Source organism: Microtus ochrogaster (genome assembly GCF_000317375.1).
Source record: "Microtus ochrogaster isolate Prairie Vole_2 chromosome 6 unlocalized genomic scaffold, MicOch1.0 chr6_random_2, whole genome shotgun sequence".
NCBI lineage: Eukaryota > Metazoa > Chordata > Mammalia > Rodentia > Cricetidae > Microtus > Microtus ochrogaster.
Window position 1 is genome coordinate 10,191,371 of NW_004949095.1, and position 18,875 is coordinate 10,210,245.

The following is an 18,875-nucleotide window of genomic DNA, read 5'->3' on the forward strand; positions in this document are numbered from 1 at the left end:
CCTTTTTCATGTAATTAACAGTGATGTGCCGAATGGATCAGCTTTGACACAGGAGAATCTCAGCCTCCTGTCAAACAAGACCAGCTCTTTGAACCTGTCAGAAGACTCTGAGGGAGGAGGAGATAACAAAGATTCCCAGAGATCAGGAGTTACTTCCAGTTCTGCTCCCTAGAATACGGGTGCCCTGCTTCTACCTTCTGCTCCTAATCAATTCATAGGACATAGAGATAGAAGAATGGATAACTTCTAAACTTTTTCTCTGGGTGGTCAGCGAAATCCAGGAAAAGCACCGGAGGCAATGTGCACCAACACCACTACTAAACAAACCCTGCACATAGTTCACATTAATGCATTTTTTTAATTTAAAGAAAAAGAAAATTAGCAGTATCTGCAAGCAATTCAGATTAAATTTGTTTTTGTTCTGTGAATGAACTTTATTTTAATAACTTTGGACGCCTTGGATCCAGGGCTTTAAAAAAAAAGAAGATATTATATATACACTCTGTTTGATTAATTGTATGATCTTAATGAAGTAGGTTTTTCTTGTATTTTGGTATTATTACATACCCAGTGTAAAATTCCTTTCTCTCAGTCCTTTCCAACTCCACAACCGTGTAAACTAAAAGCACTGTTTCCAAGAATTCTGTGATATTGGATTGGCTTATTAGAAGCTGTGCAGCAAACTAAGGTTTTTAGAGCTATTCTTCAGTGCCCCACACTGCACCCACACCCACCCTGATTCAGGATCACTAGCTTCCTGACTTTTCTTACAACATTAAAACTTCATTTGAGTAGGATAGGCTTTTAGTTTCAACTTTTTAGAGATTTCAGCAGGCTGTTGATGGTTAGAGCTGCACTTTTCCATGCTAAGGATTCCTTGCATTCTTTCCATAAAATCTGAAAGCCTGTTTGGTGTTTACATTGCTTAATTAGATTTAAATTAAGATTATCTTTGAACTCACAACAGGACATGGTGGCTCATTTTGGTAATCCCAGGACTCAAGATGCTGAGGCAGGAGAAAACCAAAAAGAGGAAAATAAATGAGCTTCAACTTGTTAATGGTGGAAACACAGTTCCTGTCCTCCTATGTTGAGCTCATGCTGTAAATTGGAGCTATGCTCAAATGCTCAAAAAAATCACAATAACCATGTTCTAAAACTTGGAGGGTTGGCTCGCCAGTACTGGTTGCACTTCCACAAGACCTAGGTTCTTCCTAGCACCCACAAGATGGCTCACAACTGCCAGTAACTCTGGTTCCAAAGGATATCACACCCTCTTCTGACCTTGTGGGGCACAGACACACATGGGTGCATGTACACACACACACATAAAACCATAAGTTTTACATTTGATGTGAACTTAAATAAATGGGGACACATTTCAATGCAATTTTTATTTTTCTTTCAAAAGTATAAAAGATTTGGCAGATAAAAATTGAGTCTTGAAGATAGTTTATGTATTGATTACTTGTGCTGCTCAGAAATTACTAGCATAACTAAATAACTTGAAGCGGATTTTTAGACTTTCTTTCTGGTATTAAAATTGTTTATGAAAACATTCTTAAAGAATAAGGAAGGATTTTTACTTAGTTTTGCTGCACATATTCTAATGCTACCACTGTATGCTTAATTCACTAAGCCCCTGTAAAATGAGTTCATTGGGGGACTATTCCACAGTCACTCAATCCCTCTGACTGCCTGACATCCAGTTTCCCTTTCTAGATACTACTACTAAACAAGAAAGCACTGGTTATGTAATAAGTTACTGCATTGCTTTGGTTGGGTAAAAGCAAAAGTTTATATTTTTCTTATTTCTTATATTCCTACCCGTTAACTCCTGCTGAGGTCAGAGCCACCTCAGTCTGCTCTGTGTCTGTCATGTTGTTAATGGAAACAATTGGGTGGGGGTGGGGTGGGAAGGGTAAAATAGTCCTGCCATTGCCTACCAGTAGGAAATCCAAACAGAACACTCATTTGAGTAGCGATTATTTAATTTGCCCAGTCAAGGCACCGTGTTTATATACTATTTCACATTGAATTTGATTATGCCCTACAGACCTGGCTGGTCAAGGATTTGATATACACATATTGGCTTGGGATTCGAGCTTTCTTTTTTATTTAAATAAAAATTTATATATATTATATATATACATATATACATTGCTATATCTGTATATATATTGGGTATGTTTTAAAGATTTCTTCGCATGAGCGCAGCTGTTGCAATAAAATGACCGATTGGGAGGTAGAAGCACTGAATGACAGTGAGGCATTTTCAGTTGATACATACATTTTTCTTTTCATTTGAAATATATGTTTATACATCTGCTTTCTTGGCTTTTTTTTTTAAATATAAAACATCTTTTACATTTATACTTTAAATACTCATTATTTATTGAGAGAAGGAAAGAAATGTTATGTCTGACAAGATTTTTGTTTTTATGCACATCTATAAAATGCCACATTATTGGCCTCTTGCCTTCAGTAAACAGATTTGGGCAGGACTTAATTTCCTTTGGACATGTCAGATAATTCCTAAGTATGAGAAACAGGAGGTTTGTTTTAGAAATTGCAATGACTAGGGGGGAAATCTGCATATTGGTTTTATTGGAGTTAAGAATAAAAGTAAATTTTCCTTGTGGTGCATATGCAACCCCCGGAATGCACTCTGCTGAGGTGCACTAGTATGTGAAACCCCCAGAATGCACTCTGCTGAGGTGCACTAGTATGTGAAACTCCCAGAATGCACTCTGCTGTGGTGCACTAGCATCCCTCCAGCTGTTATTCTCACTTAGGGAGAAAATTAGCCTCTTAATGTTGGGTTGAGTTCCCCAAGCCCAGCCTCTAGCCAGTCTGGCTGGGGCGGAAAGTAGAAGACGGTGTGCTTACAATTTCTCTGTTGAAGAAATTGGTCATTTTCCCTTACAAATTCTTAGATGTGTTTTATGTGTTGGGGGAGTGGTTGTTTGTGCCCACTGGCAGATGTGGGGATTCAATAAACCCCACAACCTTGAGGATGTTTTCTCCCTTTAACAGATTTTGTGTTATGAGGCAACAATAAACTGAAGCATAACTTCATGACTCTTAACTGCTGTTTTTGTCAGAATCTGAAAAGCATTGATTTTTATTTTTGTCTTTAGAGACATTAAGAAACGACCCTCATCAAATAAAAAGTAAACTTTTACAGCAGCACCCGTTTGTGAGATAGAGTTTACCATGCAGCCCCGGCTGGTTCTGAACTCAGGATCCTTCAGCCTCTGAGCACTGTGATTCTAGGCATTTGCCACCATGCTCGGCAATATGCATGGTTTTTCACTTAAATGGTTTCTTCTGAGGATGACTATTTGCTTTTTAATGTATTTAAGACCAAGAATCATCTAAGATAAACATGGACAATTCTGGAAGGGTTCTGAGCCTTACGTTCATACTTGTTCAGAAACAAAAAGCCAGTGTATTATCGTAGTGAATATATAAATAAAAGTACTGGGGCTCATTCTGTTTTCAGTGAGTCTTTGGAAAAATGATAAAAATGAGAATGAAATATCTAGACCCTCTTTCCTAATTTATAGCCACAAGTCTAATAGCTACCCTCTTCTGAAGGATAACTTATATAGTCTGATGTGACCAAAGAGCCATTCTTTGCTACTTTTCTAATTAAACAGAACTTGTCGCCTAAGTTTCTAATAGTAATGTTCAAGTGACAAGACACTATTATTAATGTCAATTACAAATATTCAACTACTCCGAATGTGTAAGAACTCATTTGGTACGGCATTAATGTGTGTTATTCCCTTCTCTCATTTTCCTTCCCTTCTGGTTTTTTTCCCCCATTTATTTATTCTTTTGCCTAAAGGCAAGGGATTGACGTGATTCTCACTTGCTACTCGGATACATGGTCCCATCGGATTCCCATGAGCTTCATTATGGGAGCTTGAAATTTAGTTCCTAAGTTTCCCATGATTATCTTTTTTCTTTTCTTCCTGAACCCTTGCCATTCTGCAGTTTCCCCTTGACTTACCCAATCTGTAACAGTGACAGTTTGCTGCCTCTAAACAGAGCATTCAAATGAATTCGCTTAGCCAATGACTTCTGTGAAGTTGCCTTTTCTAATGGCGTTATTACTCAGTGATGCACAGATGTGGTATTTGCCCTACTGGCAGGCAAGCAAAGGTCTGGTAAAAAATGATAACCTGCTATTTCTTTAAGGAGCGCCAAAGACTTGTGCTTTACTCTGTTTTGGTTTTAGGAGAAATAGTAGCCATTTTGATTATGAAACCTGGTAGTATTTGTAAGTTGATTGTACTGTGTAGATGTCTAAAGTTAACTGTAAGGTTAGCTGGCCTTATAAAATGTAAAAGTAATGAAAATTCATCAGTTTATATAAACCAGTAAATAATCATCCTTGACAATATTTGTTTAAGCAACTCACTCTCCCGTCTGGGGATTATCTTGATGGAATAGTATCTTCTGTGTTTTTCTGTACTCTCACCTGTGCCTACAGGACAATGTATTTCACTATGGTCAAGTCATGGGGCTAGGAATTTTTCCTGAGCTTGAGGCTTGTGAGAAATAGTTAACTGTAGCTAATACCTATTCAGCTATGTTCAGGGTCAGCGTACTTTCACTAAATGGGATTCATGTGCTATTATTTATATGTACAAATGGTAATAAAATGAAATTTCACCATATTCTCCACTTGGGCTTTTAAAAATCAAGTAAAGAGTTCAGTATGTAAAATCTTGTAAAAAATCATCTGTAATGATTTATATTTTATTAAAAGATATGGCCTAATTAGTTTTAAGGAGGAATTAATGACCTTGCAAATAAACTACAGTTTATTTACACTATTACACCCTTACCCTATAAAATGTTCAAGTGTGTTAAAATCTTGTTAATACATGTTTATAGTGTTGCAAAGGGATCTCATCTGAAAACAGAGCTCAGAGTAACTGACTTCACTGAGACAATTTACTCTCCATAGAGCTGAACACAAGTAGTCTACTACTGTTTTATCTGCATGCTTGTTTTGCAGAAACACGTCCATGTCTATCTTGGACAGCTACAGCTTTTATATTTATTTCTTCAGCTCAGCTTTTGAAAATTAATTGTTGAAATGACTTGCTGGGAGTTTTGGTAAATTCTTAGTTCTCAATCACCTTTTCTGAGCCACTTAAGAAAAAGAGCTGGTTTTGTTTTGCTTTTTTCAAAAGGTATAATTTCAAATAAAACCTTTTTGTTACTTGAAATTTTAAGATTCTATTTCTGTAACTGCTAAAGGTGTTTTCATAGGTAACCTATTCTAATTGATTAGTAATACTAGTTACATTAATAAAGAAGAGGAAGCTGCTACCCGCAGGAGTAAGTAACGCCTTCCAATGGGTATGTTCTCTGTAGGTAGATTTTCTGTACCACACTGAATAAACTGGGGGGAAAGCCCTTGGAACCCCTTTGTCCCTTAGCACTGGGATTGCTCTCAGAGCCTCTGGATCTCAGACACTGAATCTCTTGAACTTATCCTTGAGCAAAATGGCTTTTCTTTTCACATTAACTCAAGGTGGAAAACTTAAACCTGAAGACAGTACTGTGTCAGAAAAAAATGTGTATTTAGAAAAATGAAACCCTGTGGAATTTGTTATCCTGATGTATGTTATTTAGTAGATAAGATGACTTTATTTTGTATAGAAGACTCACTTTCTGGTGACTGTTTTGTGTTTTGTCTTTTAATGCTGAGTAGACAGATCACAAGTCTTTGGCTCCTGTGTTAGATTGTGCAGAGTCATCTTAGAACTGGAAACTGTCAGGTGGTCCCATTCTTATTGAGGGCATGAAAGGTCAAGAAATGAATGCAAACATACTGGGTGGTTGATGGTCTGGATTTTTTGTTTGTTTTTGGTCTCCTTTAAAAAGTTGTTATTTCTGTAATTTATTAGTGTAGCCTGTCTCTGGTTGGCTGGCATTTCACAGTAATATCCAAACCACCCCATAAATTTTTATTTCTCTACTTAAAAGGCCTTTAAAGCTTTTGCTTTTCAGCTCTGCATTCCCTGAGAGATTTCCCCCTTAAGTATGTTGCCTAACTCTCCACTCATCCTTTGTTTTCCCCACCTTCTGGATGTAAAAGAACTGAAAAAATGGCCTTCCCTGGTCATGGGCCTCAGTGTCTTCCTTTGTAATACATCTGTGAGTTTCCAGGAGAAATGCAGAAAGTGAGCTGAGGCTGTGAGCAGACCTTTCACCCACCTAAACATTTTCCAGTTGTGAGGTTCCTCTTCGTGTGTGGTCCTTCCTTTCTACCCCCTGCCAACCTTCCCTGACTATGGTCAATTGGTCTCTGGCTCATACCAGTCTCCTGAGACATTCTGCAGTTGTTATCACCTTTTTGGGTGCATTTTATTTACTTTGTTCTTTTGTTTTTTAAAAAAAATAACTTTAACATTGATTCATATTTGCTTGGGATAGAGCTTGTGTAATTTACCAATCGTATTGATTGTATGTGATTGTGCCCTGCAGAGGTATACTTAACAAAAGTAATCTAAGTTAATAAAGGAGCCCATGAGATTTGAGTCAGAATAGAAGTGACTTTATGAAATTGCAGTTTTGGATAATGTGAATTCCTTTCTCAGAATCAGTGCTACGTAAATACTTATTTTTAAAGATTTTTACATTCCTGTATTTTCCCATGGCCTCAGCTCCCTATTTTTATGTCATTCTATGCCCACCTGCTCAGATTTTTTTCAATTGAGCATGAAAATAGCAATTGACTTTTAAATTAATGAATTTTGGGAAATTTTACATTTTCCTTTTGTTTCCAATTGAGAACAAAGGATGGGTTGAAATTCACTAACCCGTGACTGACTACTTAGCATCTGGCCAACGCTGAGATTTTATCTGGAGGCATTATTTTTTGCAAGTTCTCTTTAAATAGGAAAAAAGGACCTTGCCTGAAATGGAACATTCCCTTTCTTGCTTAATCTGTTTGTTATTTCCATTTTTAAACAGCCTTCAAAACAATGAGGTGAAAGAAAAGAAATAGGAATGTGTTCAGAGCTGCAGAACTCTGATCTGAATAAGTACACGTTCCACTGCTGCACATTTTTGAGAAGCTGTAGGCCTTTTTTCTCAATCTCGCATTATTTGTGTGCATGTTGTTTATAGTAAAGATGCCACATTTTGTTAAAATGCTATTTCCTTTCTTACCTTGGGAACTGACTCAGCCTCTTGTTGCTCCTAATTAGGGTTAAGGCTCTTGTGAGTTGCAGATAAAAGGATTCATTTTAACAAATAGAAGGAGGTGATTCACCTTTTGGATTGTAAATATATGAAAGTGTCTACAAGGTCTTTATCTGCTTTCTGTCAGCATTTATATTAAATGATAAATTAACAAGGAGGAACAATGTGTAGTCTTTTTCTTGTAAAGGGGTCTCTGTCATATAACTCTCGTCTTGGGGATCTAAAGAACTAATTTGTGCAAGTACACGAACTGGGGATCACTAGCTTTCTCTAGCGTGGGAATCAGTGCACACTTCAGTATGCAGTAGTTCAGAGAGAGGGTTAATTCTGAGATTGCTGGGGCCAGTATTCAGCAAGCCTTCACGGCTTGATTTTTATGGTTTCTCATCAAACCAAGAACATCTTTCTGCCCAAGCAAAATGGTCTTTCTCAGACAAAATATCTGTCTGTTTACTTACTGACTCCCGTGCTGAAGCCTTGTTGGTCACTCCTGACAGAGAACAGATGTAAGTTTATGTGGTCTGTTACAGACCATTCACTGGTTAACAGTCGGGTGGCATGAAGGAAGATGACTGGCTAGAGGAGATGGCTCAGGAGTTGAAAGTGCTGCCTGCTCTTCCAGAGGACCAGAATTTAGTTCCTAGCCCCACAACAGGAAGTTCAGGACTACCTATAATTCTAATTCCAGGGATCCAGCCCTGCTTTTGTCCTCTGTTGCATGCGTGCGTGCACACACACATTTAAGGTCTTAAACAGTGAGATGAGTTATTACACATTTCAGGACATTTATGAATAAATGTAGATTCTAATAGATACATTTATATAATTAGGAATGTTTATGTGTTGAATATTAGTAAGACGGGGGGACAGGGTGTGTGTGTTTTTGTTCAGGTGATAGTAGCAACAGTTACATAAGACACTATCTTAAGGTTTGTTTTTGTTTTATGTGTATCAGTGTTTTGCTTATATGTATGTCTGTATACCATATGCATACGGTACCTGTGGAGGCCAAAGAAGGCATCAGATTTTCTGGAATTTGAGTTCCAGATAGTTGTGAGCCACTGTGAGTGCTGAGACTAGAACCTAGGTCCTCTGGAAGAACAACATGTGCTCTTAACTGGAGAATCGTCTTTCCGGCCCCTATATATTTTTGTTTGTTTGTTTTTTGTTTTCTACTCCCTATATTTTTTTAAAGATGCATAAATTGATTGTTTGGAATTTACTTTAAAATACTTCCTAATGAAATTAATAGGCTTTACCAGCAATGGAGGTGGTGTAACACCTCCTACCAACAATTACTAAATTTGGGGACCACTGGTACTCAACAGGATGAGCCATGGTAAGGGGAGTTCAGAAGGTATGAGATAGTACTGGACCCATCCTTGAAAGATGGTGACATCTAGAGAGGGAATTCCAAAACCAGGCCTGTCTGCCACTTAAACTAGGCCTATAAGCAGGAAGGAACTATCCGACCTGTTGGACTGAAGCTCATAAAGACTAAAATGGATTTGTTTTGTGTACATAAATGTTTTATCTCAGTGACTAGCTAATCTGCGATGGTCAGCTAGTTAAACCATGCTTTCCAACCTAGTTGGCTATTTAAAAATTTAAAAATACGTTGGGCGAATGGTTGGTGGTACATACCTTTATCCCAGCACTCTGGAGGCAGAGGCTGGTGATCTCTGTGAGTTCAAGGCCAGTCTGGTCTACAAGAGCTAGTTCCAGGACAGCATCCAGAGCTACAGAGAAACCCTGTCTCAAAAAACAAACATGGCTCAGTGGTTAAGAACATTGCCTGCTCTTTCAAGGTCCTGAGTTCAATTCCCAGCAACCACATGATGGCTCACAACCATCTGAAATGAGATCTGATGCCCTCTTCTGGCTTGCAGGCAGACACACAGACAGAATATTGTATAAATAATAAATATTTTTTAAAAAAACAAAAATTTAAAGATACCTCTTTTGTTTTGAACATCTAACATTGAAGTCAGGCACTGGGCAGTTGGTGGTACATGCCGCTGAGGCCAGCCCTGTCTCTCTGTCTTAAAATGATCACACACACCTTTAATCCGAGTACTAGGAGGCAGGGGCAGGTGAATCTTTGTGAGCTCAAGGTCAAGCCTGGTCTACACAGCAAGTTCCAAGACAGCCAAGAGAAACCCTGTCTCCCCCACTCCCAAGGCTGCAGATGGTAGCATATGCCCCCAAACGAAGCACTAGCGACAAGAGAGGCCAACTTACATTCCATAGTGAAATACAGAGTGGGCTACACCATGTCTCAAAACAGTGAATTCACCACCTACTAAACTATTCCTATAGTTTATTTATGCTTAACAAAATGACACGAGAAAAGTGCTGTCTGCCCTCAATGAGCTCTAGTTATAGGACTTGACACAGGGTTTTTTTAATAGCTTCATCTCACTGGGTATGATGGCACACACCTTTATTCCCAGCCTTTAGAAGGCAGAGATAGGTGAGACTCGGGGCAGCCTGATCTACACAGACAGTTCAATGCCAGGCCACCCAGAGCTACATAGTGAGAATGACTCAATAAAACAACGACAACAGTAAGCAGAATTATCAAAAAATCACAATTATCTTCAGAACAAGAGGCTGTGAGACTAAAGTTTTAATTTTGTTATACAAGACCCTACGTTTGATCCCTAGCACTATCCCAAAATAACAAAACCAAAAAAAAAAAAAGTTAATAGTAATAAAATATACAAGTTGGCTGGAGCATGGTGAGCGGAGTGGGATGTTAGAGATGAAGATGCCTGATAAGAGAAAATAAGGTATGTGAATTCTCAGGGAAGATGCTGAATTGATCTTCAAATGAAATGAGGCAGTCATAACTATTGATAGGGCCGCTGGAGATGAGGCAGGGTTATCACAAGGGCAGCAGACCACACTAAAGTGTGGTGGCACTAGTCTCTAATTCCAGGTTAATGCTTGGGAAGATGAAGTTCAAGGCCAGCCAGCTCCAGCTGCGTGGCAAGTTCAAGACCCTGAGCTATATGGGACTTGTCTCAAAACTAAAAATGGGCTTGTTCTGAAAGTAAAGGAAATGTAAGCAGGGGGTAATATGTGGGAAACAAAGGATATAGATTTGTGCCTATTTATTCACAATGATTGAAGATGTGCTTGCCTCTCTCTCACACATGCACGGCTTTCACTGAGGCCCAGTTCCGTCTGTCTCAGGTGGGGCTTGGAGGAACATGATCACAGAAGGAGCTGTAACGGATCCTATTTCTGGCTTTCAGAGATTTAAATTTTAGTGAAACTACCTAAAGACTTTAAGGGGAAGCGAAGCAGGGTGATTCTCCACTGGCTTTACATCTGAAAAGGGGACGAAGGGAAAGAGCAAGGGGCCTCCCCGATAGTGCATAAGTGTTGCACCAAGTAATGAGTCTCAGCCAGGCTTCCGGGAGTTTAGATAGTTTTTGTTGCGGATTTTTCGTTTGTTTGTTTGTTTCTTGTTTTTTGGGACAGGGTTTCTCTGTAGCTTTGGAGCCTGTCCTGGAACTTGTTCTGTAGACCAGGCTGGCCTCAGACTCATAAGACATTCACCTGTCTCTGCCTCCTGAGTGCTGGATTAAAGGTGTGTACCACCGCTGCCCAACTGGGTCTTTTTTTTTTAAAGATTTATCATACATGTGTGTGTGTGTGCCCAGTGCCTATAGAAGCCAAGAAGGTGTTAAAGTGTTGGATCCCCTGGAATTGGAGTTATGGATGACTGTAAACCACCATATGGATGCTAGAAATCAAACCTGGATTCCCTGCCGAAACAAGTGCACCTAACTGCTGAGCCAGCTCTCCAGACCAGAGCTGAGCATAGTTTTAAGGCCTGGATTAAAATTATTGAATCATTTGGATTTTGTCTGCTAGCAATTAAATTCCAATACAGAAGTCAAGCTGGGGCTTGATGTGATGGATCTCTGAGGCAGGGTTCCCAGCTGTGATTAATTTACAAGAAATTAGGGCCTGAGCCAGCTCAGAGGGATGAAGCAGAAGGAAAGGGTTTGAGAGACTGGCAGATCTGCCTGGCGGTAACTTGAAGACAGAGGACATGCTCCTAACATCCCTTGACCAAGCAGGTCATTTTTGTGGCATCAAAGCCATTTGAAATAGTTGCAGGGAATAATTATAGTTATCTCAGTCTGTCATACTCCTAAACCTCCCAAATCCAGTTAAAACCTAAGGGTGCCATTTTGTACCCTTTGCCTCTGAACATGCCTGCCATATTCCTCACTAGGCTTTCCACTTCCTAGATAGGTTGTACCCAGACTCAAAGCATGTCTGCTTCCCCATAGTGGGAGGGCTTCTTTTTTTTTCTAAATCTGTATGAGTTTTTCGGGTTTTTTTTTTTTTTTTACATACATGTGTGTCTGAACCAAATACATGTGGTGCGCAATGAAGCCGAAAAAGGCATCATTGCCTCTGAAAGCAGAGTTAGAGCTATGGGCTGCCATGTAGGTGCTGGGAATTGAACCTGGATCCTCTGGAGGGTAGCCAGTGCTCTTAACTGCTGTGCTATCTCTAGCCCTGGGCCTCAGATCAGATCTTTAAGTTCTAATAGGAGCCAGCTTACTGCCATTGCACATTCCTTCCTCAGGTCTTCCTTGTCCCTGGGATGAACAAGGCTTGGAAGACGTGCCCAAGAGGCCACAGTCGTATTCCTGGTCTGCAGTCATCACCACACGCATGTTTGCCCAGCTTCACCCTGTTTCCTCCTGCTGCTTCCAGGGCAGACTAAATCCCCCCAGTGTCTCTGGGGACTTTGCTCCCACTGTCTATGTGTTCTGCAGTTCCTCTTCTCTGGCTTTCTCCTACCACCTACAGCTTCTGAACTAATGGACACATAATGAGCTTTGACCCTGTGCAACTATCTCTTGTGCAACCTCCCAACCTTGCTTAGTATTTCTCTTAAGAAGTGATAATGCCTCTTTAAAAAAAAAAAAAAGACTTAATAATCTTTCCATTAAGGAAGTACTATCTGATAATTCAGCAAACTTCAGAATCTGCACTTCTTCAAATATAAATGTATATTGAGTCCCAGTGCATTCAAGGCCCACAGCTGTGTGCACTGGATATGTTCAATAAATATTTGCTGTTTGGTTTGATTTCCCTGAAACCCAAACTGAACTTTCTAACTGTTCCGAGGACTGGGGCAAATTCCAGTAAGACACTTCAAGAACCTGTGAAAAGTGGCCAACGTGATAGTGCACGGTTTGTTTTTGATAAGCTTCATCCTACCTTAATTGTCACCCTAAGATGCTATTATTAGTCCAAGATCTTTTTGAACAATTCAGAGTAGCTGGAGATTCTCTTGCTTTTGTGCTATGTGTTGTGCCAAAGCTCCATGGAAAGGCCAAACCTTGAGTTACTCAGTAACCACAGGAGAATCCAAGTTACTCTTTGCTCCTTGCCAAGGTCTTACTGTGGGGGCCAAACAGAATACATAGCCCAGGATATGAGACAACAGGCACAGGCCACATGAAACACCTACCCACAAGAGTTACTACTCACACTGGAGGCTGGTGAAGAAAGGAGCTACTGACCTGAAGGAGGTCAGAAAAGTGTGAGTGGGGAGGGTGGTGGTGGCACACACCAGCACTCAGGATGCAGAGGACAGATCTCTGAGTTCTAGGCCAGCCTGGTCTACAGAATGAGTTCTAGGACAAGCTCCAAAGCTACACAGAGAAATCTCGTCATACAAGAGAGAGAGAGAGAGAGAGAGAGAGAGAGAGAGAGAGAAGAAAAAGAAAGAAAAATAGAAAGGGAACCAAATGTGGTATTCTTTTCTCTCAATGGATTGTCAAGCCAACCCCTAATAGCAAGAACGGGAAGGCCCATGCATGCTTTCCAATCTTGCTTCCACTCAGTGAAGAAAAATGATGGGGGTCCTCCCCAAAATTTTTACCTGCTACAAGCATTTTAGGAGCCAGAAAGATGAGCCAGGAGCTAAAGTGCTTGTGATGCACACTTAACCTAAATCCCATTCCTGGGGCTTCATACAAAGCCAATTGCAGCGGCAACATCTGGAACTCCAGTTCTCCAATGGTGGCACGGGAGGCAGAGACAGATTTCCCCAAAAAGTCAATGCCAAGCTGCCCTGGAATATGCGATATGGCAAAAACAAGACAGAAGGGGAAAATCAACTCCCAGAGAATTATCCTCTGATCATACAGGTTTCATAGTATATTCACAGCTGCACATGTATCACACACAGTAATTAAAGGATGTTTTTAGACTTTTGTTTTTAGTGCTGGGAATCAAACCCTGGCTACCCTTACAGAGCCTGCACTCCACCTTGGAACTGCATCCCTGGCCCCCTTATAAAAAGTTTGCCCCCAGTTCCAGATATGACTAAAGTTTCCAAAAAAAATTAGAATTTTTTTTATTTTATACAATTATTAAAAATCAGCCAGGCAGTGGTGGCACACATCTTTAATCCCAGCACTCGGGAGGCAGAAATGGGTGGATCTCCATGAGTTTAGGTCAGCCTGGTCTACAAAGTGAGTTCCAGGACAGCCAGGACTGTTTTACAGAGAAACCCTGTCTTGAAAAACCAAAAACAAAAACAAGACAAAAAAGCAAACAACAAAAAAATATTCTTCACGAGAAGGGGAATATAGTCGCAAGTTAGTTTGTATGGTATATAGCCTTTCCCCCCTTTCTTGAACCAGCTAAGATGAACCAAAAGAAAAGAGATTTGGGATCCTTCAACACAGCAGAAGCTAAGGGGAGCTGTGTGAGAGAGAGAAAGAGCTGAAGCCAGGCTGGCAGGAAGGACTCCCAAAGAACTCTGGGGCCGGGCGGTGGTGGCACATGCCTTTAATCCCAGCACTCGGGAGGCAGAGACAGGCAGATCTCTGTGAGTTCGAGGCCAGGCTGGTCTACAAGAGCTAGTTCCAGGACAGGAACCAAAAGCTATGGAGAAACCCCGTCTCGAAAAATAAATAATAAATAATAATAATAATAATAATAACCAAAGAACTCTGGGAATTCTCAAAAGGCTGCTGCAGTATAGAGGTGAGCACAGCAGCACTGTCTCCTGGCTGTTCTGTCTTCCTGATGGCAATGTTGGACAGCGAAGAGGACTGTCTCCTGGACCTACTGCTGTCTTTCTGATGCTAATGTTGGATAGTGAAGAGGAAGACAAGTATTTGCTTCTTGGTCAAAAACATGGTCAGGTTCTTTTCTTTCAGAAATGAAATCCCAGGAGCATATCCCAAAAACATTGGGTTCAAGAGCTGGAGAACCAGGGAATACTTTGGCTGGTAACTTCTGGGCCTTTGAAGTAGTTACGACTTCATCATGCAACATGGAAGCTGAGCTGCTAAAAAGAATTGGTTAGGATGGAGAGATGGCTCAGTAGTTAAGAGCACTGCCTGCTCTTTCGGGTTCAATTCCCATCACCCACATGGCAGCTCACAACTGTCTGTAAATCCAGGGGATCTAACACCTTCACACTAATGCGCATAAAATAAAGTTAATAAAAAAAAGAATTGGTTACACAAATGCAGAGGCCATGTACTGTGGCCATGCTCATCTGGGATGCATATCAGAGACAAGCATACTCTACAATATCTGTAGCCAAAGAAACAGCCTTTGTGTTCATTTCTGGGACCTGGGTTTTGAGAGTATTATGAACAAACTCTGACTATCCAGAGGGAAAGAACCAAATGGTGGGTGAAGGTCTAAGCTTTGTGTGAAGAAAAACAACCAGTTGAGGGAAAAAGACAGAGTTTGGTACTAGCCTGGGCTCCTTATTAAGTAAGAGTTTGTCTCAAAATGAGGGAAGGGAGGAAAGAAAACCAAGTGAATTCTATTTTGTAGCCAGGGAAGACGTGGACAATTTCTTAGTAACACACAGAAGAGCAGCTGGAGAGGGATGGCTCAGTGGTTAAGAGCACACGTTAAAAAGATCTGTGAATTGGGCTGTGATGGCGCATGCCTTTATGCCCAGCACTCAGGAAGCAGAGGCAGTTGAATCCCTGTGAGTTCAAGGCCAGGATGGACAGCCAGGAGCACCCAGAGAAACCCTGTCTCAAAAATCAAACGAACCAAAAACAAAGGTGAAGCTGGCATTTAGACAGTGGCTTGAACCTTACCACCCCCAACTGTGATGGGGGAAAGTACTCAAACCAAATAAACAGCAGTTTTCCCCATCTGTAAGCAGAGCACCGTAACATCCCGGTAGAGCAGATGGGGTAATGTCTGGAAAGCAGCCAGCAGAGATTCTGGTATTTATAGTATTTGAAATGGCACCTATCACCATAGAATATTTGGAACATGATACAATGCAATTGCTAACAGCAAAGTAATGTTTACAGACAATAGAACATTATTAACTAATAGAGATTGTTTCGCCGGGCAGGCACCTAAATACCTCTCCTTGACCAGCAGACTGAAGTGGGTCTTTCCTACTCTCCCTTCCCAGCAGCTCAGGGATCAGTCAATCCCTCTTCTTGGGTGCTGCCACCCTCATCCTACACGAGCCCCCCCCCCCCCAAGCCTCTGTGACGCAGCATTGACATCCTTGTGGCTCATCAAGTCAAAACCTTTCTGCCTAAGTGACAAATCAGAAAACCACCTGGTGGTGGTGGTGCACATCTTTAATCCCAACACTCAGAGGCAGAGGCAGGTGGATCATAGAGTCAAGCTAGTTTTATGTCAACTTGACATAAGCTACTATTTTGGAAGAGAGAACCAAAATTGAGATGGCCTCTGGGCAAGCCTGTAATGTATTTTCTTGACTGATGATTGATGTGGGAGGGCCCAGATCACTGTAATCACCCCTAAGCTGGCAGTCATGGATGGAAGATGCTATATCAGCCTGCTATAAGGTGGCTGAGCAAGCCAAGAAGCAGTGTGGGATTCCCCTCTGTATGCTGTAAATACCACTGATGAATAAAGAAACTGCCTTGGCCTGTTGATAGGGCAGAATTTAGGTAGGCGAGGAAAGCTAAATTGAATGCTGGGAGAAAAAAAAGGAAGAGTTAGTGAGAAGCTTTGGAGCCACTGTTGGAGACAGAGGCACTGAAATTTTGCTAGTCTAAACTGCCAGGCAGGTAGAAAACAAACAAGCGACCTTCCAACAACAAATTGGTGTGCCATCGTGGTGGGCTAAATCCATGTAAAACCTGAGAATCCTAGACACAAAAGAACAGAGTTAAGCATGGTTTGGTAGCTGCATTTTCTTGGGTGGGCTCTGTTTGGTAGAAGCAAGCAGAGGCATGGCTCCTTTAAGAGAGGTTTTCACGATTCTGTGGTTTAAAAAAAAGCCACATTGTTTTGAAACTGCAGCTTTCTGGACCATGCTGCCAGCAAATGCTGATGAGGTCCAGCTATAGAGCATTTAAATGGGATTAGTAAAAAGAGTGCTAATGGCAACATAGACTGACTGTGCCTAAAAATGGAACTGTGAGCCTGGCTCTCAGAGGCAGCAAACAGCTCCACCATGCTGGACTGGGCAGGGCAAGCAGGCAGTACTGTATTTCCCCTAGCAATGGCACCACTTAAGTTCATAAGAAGGGCTTAGCATTTTAAGAAGCACTTCTGGTCAGAAAATAATTACAGGTACACAATAGGACAGATTCAGACATAAAAGACCTCTAAATAAGTCACAGTGTTGGATAAATATACATAGGCTTGGGAGAGAGGAGAAAAAGAGTACAGAGAGTTATAAAAAGAAGTAAATGGTTTTTAAAAAATATGGTGGCGCACGCCTTTAATCCCAGCACTTGGGAGGCAGAGGCAGGCGGATCTCTGTGAGTTCGAGACCAGCCTGGTCTACAGAGCTAGTTCCAGGACAGGCTCCAAAGCCACAGAGAAACCCTGTCTCGAAAAACCAAAAAAAAAAATAAAAAATAAAATAAAATAAAACAAAGTCTTTAAAGAGACAGAGTACAGTAATGGATTAAAGGAGTAAAGATAATAAAATAAATATTAAAAAGAAATATAGTAAAAATAAACAAGCCACGCAAAGATGTAATATACACAGAGAGTCTGGATTATGTATATTATTGTGTCTTCTTTAAATTTTTTGACAGTGAAGGAGCTAAGTACAGAGAAACATTTCATTGTATAGGCTGATAAGCTAAACCAGCATGTATATTATAAAGGTATCTTGACTTCAGAATTTGGGTCTAAGGATATGTTGCTTTGAAAAGGAAGTTCTTCTTTTGTTTTCACAGAGGATGAGAACCTAAGGACTGCTTCCAGACCAATATAATTTGATGGACCAAGACCCCTGAAAGATTGCCTTGAACACCCCAAAAATACCCTCAAAAATTACTTCCCCAACAAAAAGCAGGAAGCAGTATGGAGACAAATACTGTCTATAAATGTTTATTTACATTTAAAGAGGAATATGCTATATATATTTGCAGATGGATCTTGTTTATTGATACAAATTTAAGGTTAATTCTGTTATATGTATATTTCTGCTCTTGATTAAGGTATTGTGTTTGTCCAGCTCATTTAAAATGTAATGTATAATACAGGTTAATAGATAATCATCTAAAAAATAGATAATCATCTATAATAGTCAAGCTTGTAGTCATGTTAGTTAGATTTTCTAGATGTCAGATATGTACATACAGATATGTATATATTTCTAGAATTTTGGGAGTTGCTTACAATGCACTTCCTGTTTAGTTAGGTAATATTAAATCCTTCTGGAGTCTTTGATGGAGTTGAAGAATTTATAGTTATAGTTTTTCTTAGTTATAATAAAAGGTAAAGTAAATATAAATATTATAACTGTAATATTCTTGCTTGATAACTGTTTTGTTATATGTAATTATTTCAGATCTGGATGCCTGGGACGAACAAGAAGCCTTTCTCCAACAAAGCAGTGTCCTTCTAGCCCCTTTGCTTTAGTTTCTGCCTCCAGGTTCCTACTTGGAGTTCTTGCCCTGACTTCCTTGGATGAGGAATTGTGATTGGGGGTTGTGATGAAATAAACCCTTCCCTCCTCAGGTTGCTTTTATGATTTTATCACAGCAATAGAACCCTAAAACAGACAGCAACAACAAAAATAGAAAATCCAGTTGGTAGACTGGTTGCCTAGCATGCAGGAAACTCTGGGGTAGATCTTCAGCACTGTGTAAAATGGGTATTGGCAAAGGCAGGAAGACTAGCACTTCAGGGTCAGCCTTAGTTATACCTCAAGGCCAACCTGAGATAGAGCAGACCCTGTCTCAAAGAAATAGGGGTTGTTTACATATTTTTGGGTCTTACACTGTTTCCTCCACCACCGTCCCTTCCCGTTACAAAGGTGAAGTACTGTAATGCCTGCAGTCCCTTTCTTCCTACTGAGATGCTCTAGATCTCCCACCGGGAACCCCCACTGTTATCACAGTAAGCTAGTTCTCACCACAGGGATGCTACTGTTCTTTATTTATCTGGTCACCTCCAACTGGGAATCATTTCCAGTCTTTTGTTATTACAAACCAGGTTCCAGACAGGTAGTGGTAGTGCGTACCTTTAATTCCAGCTCCAACACTTGGGAGACAGAGGCAAGCAGATCTCTCTGAGTTCGAGGCCTTCATGGTCTACAGAGCAAGTTCCAGGACAGCCAGGGCTGTTACACAGAGAAACCCTATCTCAAAAAAAAAAAAAAAAAAAAAAAAAAAAAA

At 40.4% G+C, this 18,875-nt stretch overlaps 1 protein-coding gene across 1 annotated transcript in view; it reads left to right on the plus strand.

Moving 5' to 3' along the window:
• Positions 1 to 7,387, plus strand: part of Rc3h1 (ring finger and CCCH-type domains 1) — a 118,192-nt gene extending 110,805 nt beyond the window's left edge. Inside the window, exon 20 of the mRNA XM_013352493.1 lies at positions 22 to 7,387. Coding sequence (XP_013207947.1) covers positions 22 to 172 — 151 coding nt within the window. The 3' untranslated portion in view covers positions 173 to 7,387. The remainder of the gene's footprint in view (positions 1 to 21) is intronic.
• The last annotated feature ends 11,488 nt before the right edge of the window (positions 7,388 to 18,875 follow it).